Source organism: Monopterus albus, unplaced genomic scaffold (assembly GCF_001952655.1).
Source record: "Monopterus albus unplaced genomic scaffold, M_albus_1.0 scaffold38.1, whole genome shotgun sequence".
NCBI classification, from domain to species: Eukaryota; Metazoa; Chordata; class Actinopteri; order Synbranchiformes; family Synbranchidae; genus Monopterus; species Monopterus albus.
The window spans coordinates 3188595-3200884 of NW_018127918.1; the positions used below are offsets into that span (position 1 = coordinate 3188595).

The 12290-nt window shown below is 38.3% G+C and overlaps 2 protein-coding genes across 2 annotated transcripts in view; both read right to left on the reverse strand.

Moving 5' to 3' along the window:
- The window catches only part of LOC109959281 (adapter molecule crk-like), a 9804-nt gene extending 6836 nt beyond the window's left edge, over positions 1-2968 (reverse strand). Inside the window, exon 1 of the mRNA XM_020598514.1 lies at positions 2417-2968. Coding sequence (XP_020454170.1) covers positions 2417-2636 — 220 coding nt within the window. The 5' untranslated portion in view covers positions 2637-2968. The remainder of the gene's footprint in view (positions 1-2416) is intronic.
- Positions 2969-3351: 383 nt separating this feature from the next.
- Positions 3352-12290, reverse strand: part of LOC109959230 (smoothelin-like protein 2) — a 31764-nt gene continuing 22825 nt past the window's right edge. The window contains exons 5-14 of the mRNA XM_020598429.1: positions 8430-8499; positions 7917-8071; positions 7529-7703; positions 6863-7012; positions 6619-6681; positions 6408-6465; positions 6088-6213; positions 5871-5985; positions 5259-5410; positions 3352-4913 (exon numbers count right to left, since the gene is read on the reverse strand). Of these exons, the coding sequence (XP_020454085.1) occupies positions 4787-4913; positions 5259-5410; positions 5871-5985; positions 6088-6213; positions 6408-6465; positions 6619-6681; positions 6863-7012; positions 7529-7703; positions 7917-8071; positions 8430-8499 (1191 nt within the window). The 3' untranslated portion in view covers positions 3352-4786. The remainder of the gene's footprint in view (positions 4914-5258; positions 5411-5870; positions 5986-6087; positions 6214-6407; positions 6466-6618; positions 6682-6862; positions 7013-7528; positions 7704-7916; positions 8072-8429; positions 8500-12290) is intronic.

Below are 12290 nucleotides of genomic sequence, written 5' to 3' on the forward strand. Positions count from 1 at the left end.
AGAACACCCTGGAAATCTTTTGATTTCATTGTGTCCTGCTGCAATAGTGCATCCCCAAAACAGAGCCTCCAGAGATGGTGATGTTTATTTGAAAGATTAATTTTCTTCTTCTGTGAACATAAAGCTGATGTGACTCACCAAAAATCTGGTACCCCCCCACATGCCCAAAGGGCATTCTCCAAAAAGCACTGTGGCATTTTAACAAACTTCAGACAGTTTTTCATGTTTATTTTCTTGGAAAAATGGGGTCTTGTTCCATGGGGCCCACTTTGATTTGCAATGCAAAATATGGTACAATTGAACACTGTTATGCCTTGATCTTGGAGCTCAGCTTGTATCAGTTGTGATTTTTTTCCTTGATGCTTTTTCTACCATTCAAACTACCCATCTGTGGTACATATTCCTCTTGCAACCATGTCCAGGGAGATTGACTATGGTCTCATGGACCTTAAACCTAATAATATTAGGAGCTGTGGTCACAGGACTATCAAGATGCTTGGAGATGATCTTGTAGCCTTTACCTTGACAATGCTTGAAATATATTTTCTTATCTTCTCAGACAATTCTCTTCTTCTTGACCACCATTATTTTGCAGACAATGACACAGAACAGCACAATGAGGACTTTTCTCCGTTTAAACTGTCTCAAATATTGATTTTGTTTTTAAAAACACTTCTAAGGGATACTCATATTTTTCCTGAGCATTTTAGAAGATCTTTGTAGAATACGCAAGAATAATCTCTTTTCATGGCTTTGTTGTTTTATTCTGTGGCAAACTAAATGCATGCATGCAGGTGTATATGACAAAAGAGCATTTTATTTCAACACGTTTCAGGAAAAGGTACCACACTATCTGTATTACTATATGGATATTCAAATTAGAAGTCATTTAGAAACATAATAACCATCTAGCTTGAGGCAATTCAATGATTTAAAATTATGACAAACCAAGGTTCATCAGATTAATGCAAACGATGCTGTAAATGCAAAATACCATAAGGCAGTCTTGAACACTGATTTGCAACACTGTCCAGATTGGGCTGGAAATAGAGATAGCGACCTCCCTAGAAAACAATTAAGCAAAACCACTATATAATAAACTGTACTGGCATAAACCCCTATATCATTCTGACAAGCTTTAGACTACATTTTAGTGTGTTAAGACTAGATTCTGTCAGCCACCATATTCAGGCAATAAGTAAAATTTGATGTCAGTCTGAGTGGCTGTCCTGACTTGTGAAGAGAATGACTCATAGCTTGTACTTATATTCACAGCCTCAGCAAATAGCTGTTTAAATGGCATGCCACCACTCTGCTCAATTTGCTCCTAAATGTTAATCTTAACAGCACAGACACTAATCTCACTTGGGTACCATTCCTATACATCACTCACTTGCTTGTGATTTCAAAAGTAATTTGCCAACTGGTACATAAATCTTTTAGCAGACTACAATAATACTGTTACCATAATGGTCTATGGTCATTTATAACAGGGAGACAGATAAAAATGACCCACTGCCAGGGTAGCCCAGAAAGGACAAGAATTGTGCAACAGCCATAAAGACCTAACAGCACTGCAGCAGACCTGTAAGAATGGCCATGTAAGATTACAGACATTCCACAGATGCCAATCTGACCAGTCATCCTCCCAGCTGTGACAACCCATTCTGTCCAGTTCCATTCAAACCCTACAGCAGCCCAGCCCACCTCAAAACCACTATAGTCCTGGCCCAACAAGGACAAACCACTGCCCCAGTCCCCATGGGAAAAATAAATTAATGATCTCAAACATGGTGTTTGAATGAATTATGTCTGATTGGCTGTTGATAACTAGCTAACGATAAGGATAAAGTTTCACCAAACTCCATTTAAAAAGTACTTCACTTAACTCTCATGTGCTTAGCAGTCAAGTGACACAGCTTGTACATTACTTATAAACATCTTTACATTGCCAGGCTCACAGACCCGGTAGTATTAGCCTCAAAATGCAGCCTACACATGAATTCGGTCCAAAGTGTCAACTCTTCACAATGTCTTCTATTCTATCCACGGTAGCTAGACAGTTAGCTAAAGCCAGCAAAACTTAATTACACCGCGGTGGAAGGTAAGGAGCAGTGGGAGCCCCATGTAAAATGTTTCATGACATATATAAGCCGACGTTCAGAGTACGCCCAGATATCACCGAAAACACAAACTGTGTGATAAATGGCACTTATGTTAGCAGATTTAGCAAGATCCTTTTAAGTTGACATTTTATAATGGAAGTTTGGCGTATCCTGACACGAGTGAATATAACGGTGACGGGGCTACATCCTAGAAATCCTGACTTAAGGAGAAAATACTTGTTTTAACGTTAATATCAGATGAACAGTCTAGCAGCTAGTTACATGACTGTTAGCAAATAAATAAACCTTACCTGAGCCCGACTGCCTGTTGTTACTGACGCTGTTGATTATATAATGGGACACTTTGGAGTTCTCCGAAACGGACAGCACGTAATCACCAGGACTGGTTATCGAGTCTCTGACCAGGAAAACGCCATGCCTCTGTCCCTGTAAAAGAGAAACCGCTTCTTGGCGATTTAGCCTTCCCCAGTACCAAGCAGCACGGTCTTCTGCATCAAAATTACCGGCCATGTCTGTTAAATCCTGCCCGAGGCTTGAGGCCTTTCCCCTTCGCCTCTCCCTATCCTCAAGTCATACAAAAACTTTGGATGACAAACGCTGCCGCTGGAAAAACAGTACAACACCACAACTTTGGCAACTTCCACTATCAGCGTCAGTCCTCTTAAATTGACTGAATTAATGCTGCGTCATAAACTTGAATTCTCTACTTCTTAAACGTTAAAATAACAAAAAAATACTCAAAACTAATGTGCAACAAGAAACTCATGGACTGAAATGGCGGATCTAGGGAAAAGTTGACCTCATCTACCGGAAGGGATGTCTGGTCAATGGGAAACGTTGCGTTCACACCCCTTAAACGCATTGGAAATACGACCCAACATCTCTATTTCTCTAAAACTACAACACTTCATAGGTCTACTCCTGCTATACTACGCGAAAATAACTACACCATAACGAATAATTCAGAACAACCGACTTATCTTTTTCTAATAACCAATTGCTTAAATATGTTCAGAAATAATTTAAACAATAAACGCATCATACTTCAACTTTTCTGCAGATTATGCTTGTTCCAGCAAGCATTTGGTGAGTAAAATAATTTTTATTGTTGTTTTAACAGTTAACCAAACCAGACAAAATACAAGAAGCTGTGATCAAAAGGACTGTGAAACATACTGTTTACAACTGATGAGCATATTATCACAATTACTCTGTAGGTAATAATTAACACGAGAAAGCTTCTATGTAGGCTCAACATTTCCTTATGAAACATTTCTGTAAATATTTTCATCTATCTCTTGGACAGACTTAATTGCAATTTAATGGTGGAATGGTTGCGTTCTTAAAATACTTAAAGTGGCAATTTGTAAAGAAATTATTTTTAAATGCTAGCGTCAGATCCCAAGGCTCAGGAGTAGATTCTGGGGAAAGTGAAGTCTATTCCCTCTTAGTTGTGTGTCCCCTTACCTTGGTGTGAACCTTATGATGCTTGGTGTCTAACGTTTACCAGTTTAAATACAGATTTTTTTTTTTTGCTACTGGCCTTTTGCACTAACACGATTATACCAGTAGATGGCAATGTACACACTGTTATACATCATAAAGCTCCAGCTAATGAATCTCTGACACAGTTTTCTGAAAATCTTAACAAAACGCTTTATTTACCACCATGATCAAACAGATTTTTTTTTTTTTAATCCAAGATTTTGATCAGGGGTTTTCTAACAATGTGTGTCACTAAACTGATCTGAGTTTAGGTGATGGGGATTGGTCATGGATGATAACTGGCTTGGTTTCCCAGTTTGTCTTCATATTTAAAGACGCAATTAGAATCACATCATTGCATAAGTCAGTCAGGGCTGAAACTAATGATTACGTTTATTATCAATGTATCTGATTTTCTCAATCAATTTAGTCTATAACACATTATCAATTCAGGTTTATCAGAGTCAAAGATCACATCTACATATGACATTTTATCACATCAGCAGTTAAAATCGCCAAAATATTACAATATTAATTAGAGCAAAGCAGGAAACGTTCATATTTGTACAGTAGATGTTGTGTATGAATGGTCATTCTTGATCTTGAAAAGAATATAGAGTTTGACAACCGTGTACTGAAGGTACACTTGCTAGTTTTTAAGAGCTTTTAAATATATCTCATGGTCATCCTTAGCAGACAGACCTGGCATCATGTGACCTAAGTATTAGAAAATTGTTTTATTTCACCGAATCAAATCATAAGATTCAGTTCAGGCAAAATTTCAATTTGTCGCTACTGGAGCATCTTTACACTGGTTCATAACCCTTTTATTTGTAACAATACTTATGTTCTTAAACACTGATTCATCAACAGTACTTATAACAAATTATTATCATTTCTTAAACTTGCATAACATACTGCATTTTAAGGTAAGCAGTCCACTATAAATGTAAGAGGAGTCAGTGGAACTGGTGAATACACACATACAGTAAAGCATTGATGAAATGTGATTTTATGAGGAAAAATATTTGTCCAAAGTTACAGCCATTGTGGTCAGTGGTTTCCTATTAGTTTTATAGTCAGATGCTGATTGTGAGTTCCACATTAAGTCAGCTCAAAGTGTTCACAGCACACTGTGATTAACATCTAGACTTGTCATCTACTCTGATACAGAGTTACTCAAACTTCTTCAGGTGGTTGTAGAGGGACTGGACATATGTAAACACACACATAGGGTCTGGCTTGTCCCCCATCTCCATCATGTCCTCCACCTCGATCAGACGGAGACAGTCAGCCTGCTGCCTGAAACACAAAAGTATAAAACTGTAATAAAGATAAATAAAATATACAATAGGGCAAGGGATTAATTTGTTTCCAATGAAATGAATAAAGACATGGACATACAGTTAGTTACTCGTTTTATAACACATCTGGACACGTGTTGCTGACTGCACCAAAAGATCGTCTTAGATTGTCTCTTTTCCCAAAGTTCAAGCTTGTCTGATTTTATGTTCAGCTTGTCTAATTTCTGTTGGTCATTTTTTGTCAAAGTACTTGCTGTGAGTTTGCCAGTCAGTTACACTGTGGTACCCTGTGGTACTACAATACACACACACACACTCATTCAATCAATCCTAGACTGCTTACTCAGCAGTGGTGAAGGCCAGCCCTAAGTTGTGTTTGTGGTTAGCAGGATCCAGTGTGTTGTAATCAAACTCCAGAGGGAAGAAAGAGTGGACCAGAGCACAGAAAGCCATCCCATCACTCCAACTGGATGAGAAGTTCTGAATGTCTATATTCTGAGAAAAAGATAAGAACATCAGCATGCTATATAACAACATGGTACCGCATTGGTGTTGTATTATCTTATGTATTTCCTTTTCATTAATTTATTCAGTTGGAACAATTTTAAAGTGTTGACTTCCAAGGAAAATGTTGATAAATGGTCACAGTATTTATTATTACAGAATGTAACCCCTCACTCCACTGAAATGGATCAAGATACAATTTGGAAAGGTAGAAGATTAATACTATTCTGTGCTCATACTTTTATGCTTGCACAGTTGTCATAGAACTGAAGATATTCTAACAATGACCTAATGACCTTGAGCTTTTAAGCCAGTATGGATGAGAAATCCATAAAGTGCTTGTAAAAAATGAAAATTTGAGATTAAATGTCTATGACAACTGGCCAGATTCCATCTGCTAATAAAAATCAAATCAAAAGAATTGATGGTAAATGGATTTAGAGGTCACTACCTGATAACCAATGGTTTTTGAGCGGCACCATTCCAACAGGATGTGTTTAATGCCACTGGCACTGGACACTCCAAAACTCTGAGAGCGCTTCAGTTTAGGCTTGGAGTCCTTTGGCCTGTTTGATACAAACACATCTCACTGCAAGGCAAGCTGTTATTGATATGAGACTGGAAATATGGATAAAGATGAAATGGAAAAATATTTTAAATACAATTACTTAATAGGCTCTGAGCTCATCCTTTCAAAGAGAGCCCGTTTGGCCTGAGCCCCACTGGGACGTGGAAGTGTTTGTGATTTTATTACATCCTGCTTAAATTCAGAACCCACTGACTTGTTCACTTTCCTGTGGAGAAATAAAGAACAACAAACTCAAGCACAGCATTAACTGGATGTTTTTCACTGATACTTGTCTTTGAAGGCAAATTAAAAATACATTTGGGCAGAAGTTGCCAGTTGGCTGTAAACTGACTAAGCACCTCACACAAATAAAACTAATAAGGTTAATGTTTTAACACAGGATGCATTGTTACAACTTACTTGTCCAAAGTAGGTGAGAAACTGGATTTTATTATTGACTTGGAGGGAAGTAATTTTTCTGTTAGTTAGAAAAAGTCAGAGTGAAGAATAACAGCATGACATACAGTAGATGACAAATGAAATGAACAAAAATGTAATTTGCATCTGCTTGCATAAATCACAACAACTAAAGCCTCTACTTGCAAATTTGGAAAGTGTTGTGATATTTTACCTGCAGGCTGAGGAAAGCTCACACTTCTCTTAAGAGTGGGACTGGGTGTCTTGAGAATCGGTGCTGAATTAAAGAGATAAGACAAAAACAACAACAAAGTGGAAATAACAGGAAAACAGAAAATAAAAAATACAGAAAAATCTTTAAAACATATGTATTAACAAGTGAAAGAACAGTGGATAAACTGACAAGTACCCATGAACTTCATTTTAGATACAAATCCTTGTCCCCCAGTTGAACTCACCTCGCTTAAAGGGATATTCCCCAGGTTTCACTGCAGGTTCCTGCGATGCTGAAAGACTCGGAGACTGTGCTAGTACAGCTGATGATGAAGACTCTGTGTTGGGTTTGGTCATAGCAGAGAGAAGCAACTGTGGCTTACGTTCACTGTTGTCTAAGGAAAAGAGATATAAAGCACATGAAACTTCATTTCTTAACACCTTTACTCACCATGCATATATGAATTAACTATGTAGGATGGCAGGATGTGACTAAGTATTGTAACTCCTCAGATGTGGCAGGCTGGTTGCTAGGGCATTACTCTGTGGTGGAATGGTAAAAGGGGGTTACTAGTTGGTTGATAAGTGGTTCCTAAAGTGTTTCTAGGTGTTTACTAGGGTGATAAGGATGGCTACTTTTGTGCTATTGTAATAAGAACATAAGTAGCATGTGACTGGTAAAAGCTATATCTTCCAGACAGATTTTTTCCCTATGGGTTAAAACTATAACGAAAATATAAAAATATAAAGAAACATCTCCAGTCTTTTTTTATTTACTAATGCACAGACAGTTAAAAGTTTCAGTGCTACATGAAAAAATGTTTTATTAGGAGATTAAATTCTATGAATGCATCTTAATAGTCTGTAGTGTCTGTACACAGTAACACAAAGTAAATGACCCACAAACTAACTTCTTGCAAAAGGATATTCCCCTGCTTCTCCTCCCACTGCTTCTGCTGCAGAATGGCCAGCTATTTTAGGCACTGATGCTGGAGATTGAGCAGGTTTAGCTGCAATCAAACTCTCAACACTGGGTTTGGTTGTCATGGCAGAGACAGGAAGATGAGCCTGGGGTTCATCAGCATCTGAAAAAGGACAAATCTGAATAAAAAATGAAGTCAAAATAGAAAAGATGGTTAAAGACACTCAGACATTGAGAACAGTTTCTATTAATGTCTGTTTATGCATCTCCAGTGAGACAAGTCACAACAGAAATAGCTTCATTACAAAGTGACTAACATTTTGAGAAATGTGTTTAGTTAAACTGACTAAATGGATTCTGTGTTTCAGCAGTAGCCAACATTTAGCAGGCATCATTGATATTACTGGAGCTACTTTAGTTGCTGTAGCCACTAAGGCAGGAGAGTGAGGAGCACCTGGAGCTTCGGAGCTGGATTTGGTCATTGCAGTGAGGGGAAGATGTGGTTTGATCAGAAGATGTGATTCTTCCTGGTCTAAAAGAGGAATGTTGCATTGAGAGCTTGATGCTGGAACAGGTTTCTTTGCATTAAAGCTCAACAATTAGTCTGAACATATTAGAGTTCATTTGCCACTCTGATTGTAATAATGAAATAAACCACTGCAGGTATGAAGAGGTTCAAAATATAATAATGCACAATAATTGTAATTACAAATTTATAGTAGAATTGGTTAACACTGACCTTCAAGAAATAGATTGAATTGCCTGTCGCAGTATAGTGCATTAAAGTTTCCTTCCTATTACATTTTGGTGGTTGTCTGCATGTGTGTGTGTGTGTGTGTATTTATGTGTATACACAGGTGAGATCAGCTTATCAGGTCAGCTCTGCCTACCTTGCTTCCCTTTCTCTTGTGTAGCTGTGTTGACATGAACAATGTTTTTCTCTCCTTTAGCATCAGTGCCCTGTTCAGTTAAGACAAGAAGTACAAAACAAGCAATTCTATTATTTCAGTAAACTGTGTCTTTATATTAAGAAAGCAATAATATCCACAAACTGGTAGGGTCACACACAGCCTTAAGAGAGCAGTCCAAGTTAAGGGAGGACTGATTTAATAAAGCAACATCAATCACCTATGAAGAGGAAGATGCCTTGCATTTGCACACAGCCTTACAGGGAACCATGCTTACATTGTTTTCTTGTCTCTGGCCAGTTAACATCAGAGTCATTTGAATTGTAGTCAGTAAGCACAATATCATATATCCATGGGAAGTCATTTCCTTCTCCACAATATCTTTGATGCTGTGCAGTGGGGTGAAGAGGTGACCAGCTAATCAGGTTTACTTCTTTTGGCTCTCTTGCTCACAGCATAGCTTGGAACAAAAGCTATCATACTCAAAACCTAGTGTTTTAGCAAAAATAAATCAATACTTAATTAAAAACTGAAGAATTGTGCAAGGAATTGCATTTCCTTTGCTGGCCATTATCCCATGAAAGTAAATCAGTTATAGCCAAGTAGAGTACTTGGCTGTGTACATTTGCTTTAGCAATATCACTCGTTGTCAGTGTCCAACATTGTTTTGCTCACAACAAACAAAGACAGTTGTTTTGTCTTTCAGTTTGCTGCATGCTGTGCAGCTAAAAATACTTTTTGACTTTTATCATCCATGATAAATCAGTCAGTGTGTATGTTCTAACTTCTCTGTATGTGTGATCTTCATCTGCTAATAGCTCAAAGCTTCTCCTTAAATCACAGCTGTGGCCAACAAACCTGTGTTCCCACTGAGAGGCTATTTTAGATTCAGCAATCGGCCCCTTTGCAAAAGTTTCCGCCCCACTCTTGTTACATCCCAATATAGTCCCAAATGGATGCTTTGAAAATCAGGGAGGTAGCTTGAGCAGTTCAAACAGTGCCTAAGTATATCAGCCTGAAGCTTTGGCTTGTATTTGCCCCCTCTCCCATCTCCCTCTGCTTTTTGCTTTCCAGAGACATATTGTTCAGTGCACTGGCAGGCACGCAATAGAGCCATTGCAACCAGTCAACCAACTCATCATCAAGAGGGAGATTAGCACCCCATTAATCTGTGGGCTCCACAGGAGCTGCTAGTCTGACACTATCTGACCCCGTTAGTTTCACCAACTTCTGTTTGTGTTTATCTCCATATCACCTTGACTCCTTAAAAACATATAAACATACTTTGGTAGAATACTAATAAATGCACAAACAGGCAAAAACACATCTGAGAAAGGATCCTGGTTGTTAAAGCCAAAGTAAAATAAATATTACATTATTAACATTTTTTTAGACTTCAAACATTTTACCAGTTTTAATTTTTCAAAATTAAAAATTCTATTATATTTATATCATGGCCAGTGAATAGACATACATAGCCTAAACAGATACTTGAATAACCCAGCTTTGAGACACCAGAAGTATAATTAAGCAAATACTTCTCTTTAAAGCTGCACTAAGCCATATTTTTATATTAACAATGAATGAAATAGTCTTGTATACCAGGAAAGAGTTGTTTGTAGCAAAACAACCCATAGAGAATGCAACTCTGCAGTTCCCCTAAGCCCTGTGGAACATTTTTGCATCTTTTACCTCATTGTTTTGGTTTTAAGGCCACAACTTTACTTGCAAGCTGCACAAAACCCACTGTATGCAGACACATAAAGTTAGCAACTAGGTAGTGGAGCTAGATATTTCCCTAAGCATCTAGTGGAGACCAAAACATAACTAAAAAGAGAGTATATTTTGGAATTTAATTCTTTTATGTGGATACAAACACAACTCCAAACAAATGCTGTATGTCTGCTGTATAGCTAACTATTTGCTAAGAGGTTAGCCACAGGGTTAAATGGTGTAGGACTTTAGCTGTTACCTAATTTTCACTAAGTGAACATTAGTGATACTGATGCATTTAAGGCACTTAGCATTGGCTTCAGCTTGGTGACAACATGAGACAAGATGAAATAACTCGTCATTGAAATGGCAATAATGACACATACACAGAGCACAGTAGGCATTCATGGTGTAGCATTTGTTTGCATATATTAAAAATGACTTAAGTAGTTTGTAGAATAAAAAAAGAGAGCTTTAGGAAGAAGTTCCAGTTTGTCCCGTTTTCACATGCTGCATTAAATGGTTTGTTTGTAGTTTTGGAACATTACAAAAATTGTTGAACAACCCCCACTCCCCTCCCCTTTGTAGGCCTATCAACAGATTATAAAAATACAGAGACGATGTCAAATTTGAAATTGATAGAGCAGAGTATTATATCATGTGGCTATCTTTTTTCTTGGGTGGGGAGGTTTGAAATGTTGTACGTCAGAGTGTGGCACTAACAAGTGGGAAAAGACCAGGCAATTTCAGTAGAGAGGAATGTTGGCAGGGTGTGTGTTTTGACAGGACAGGTGTTTGTCCCTCTCAGGGTGTGGGCAGGGGGTGTTATTAACATGGACATAGCAATTCAACTTTCCATTTGGAGATTCGAGAGTTGGACTGGCTGGGAAGCAAGATCCCTAAGCTATTAGGGGACAGAGATATATTTATATACCTGTCTTCAAGGTTTGCATGAGAGTTATATCATAAATAGGCAAAACAATATGTGGGCACTGTTAATGCATGTAGTGGTGTACAATGGTATGTTTGTCACACAGTCTACTACATACCTGACTATGGTTTTCATTTCAGTTCTAAAGAACAAATACTAATTATGAATTGATAACTTAGAATTCCTTGAATCTCTCCCTAACAGTGTGTGTGGTATGGAACATGAAGGGTTTCCAAAGAGCTGCAGCTCAGTCCCAAATCACAGACCCAAAAATACATGTGCCCTTTGAAGGACCTGCTGTTATAATAGTGGGCCATGAGCAGAGGAGGGTTGTGTTGTGCTGTGGGGTAGGCAAGGACGTTAAATGTGTAGGTGTGTGTATTTGTGGTGGTAGGCTTGTTTTTAAATTCATTATATATGGTAATGCTACTGCGATGGACTGGCGGCCTGTCCAGGGTGTACCCTGCCTTCGTCCGATTGCTGGCTGGGATTGGCTCCAGCCCCCCTGCGACCCTGTTTGGGACTATGCGGTATAGAAGATGAATGAATGAATGGTAATGCTAGAATTTTAAAACATACTACTTAGGGTTAGTAATACTAATGTTAATATAATTGGTCTTCAGTTGAAAACAATGATACATTAATATCTAATAATCCTAATGGCAATTAATGCAGTCTAGTCTCCTGTGGTTCCCCAGTAAATGTGTGAAATTGGAGTCAAAAAGTAAATACAAACATACTGCAGAACCCTCAAATTCTAGTTCCCCCCTTCTACACAAATCAAAATCCTAACTCTACCTTCTCACATAGAGGTCTTTATAGTCCAGGTAGACTCAGTTGGTAAACCTGCCCCTCCCACCACCACAGTGGTTCTCTTGAATAATGCCTTAATCCCATCTGCGTCAGTGAAGCGGCTCAGTTTTATGTTGGTCTACTACTGTTGCTTTAGTCCAGAGGCAGGTAACATTCTCTATTCAGTAGACTATTATCAGTGAAAACACACAAATACTCACATTAATTTCACTACTTTTCTTTGCCCTCCATGGAGGAAGGGTTGGAGTGTTGCTGGAAGCAGCAGCACCATGGCTTGATCCAGGTGGTTCAGAGTATATGGATGTGGGCTCTGATCTTCCCAAGCTAAGCAGACTCCTCTTGTCTTCCCAGGTCTTGGACTGTATCTGTGCATGTCCATTTTCCTT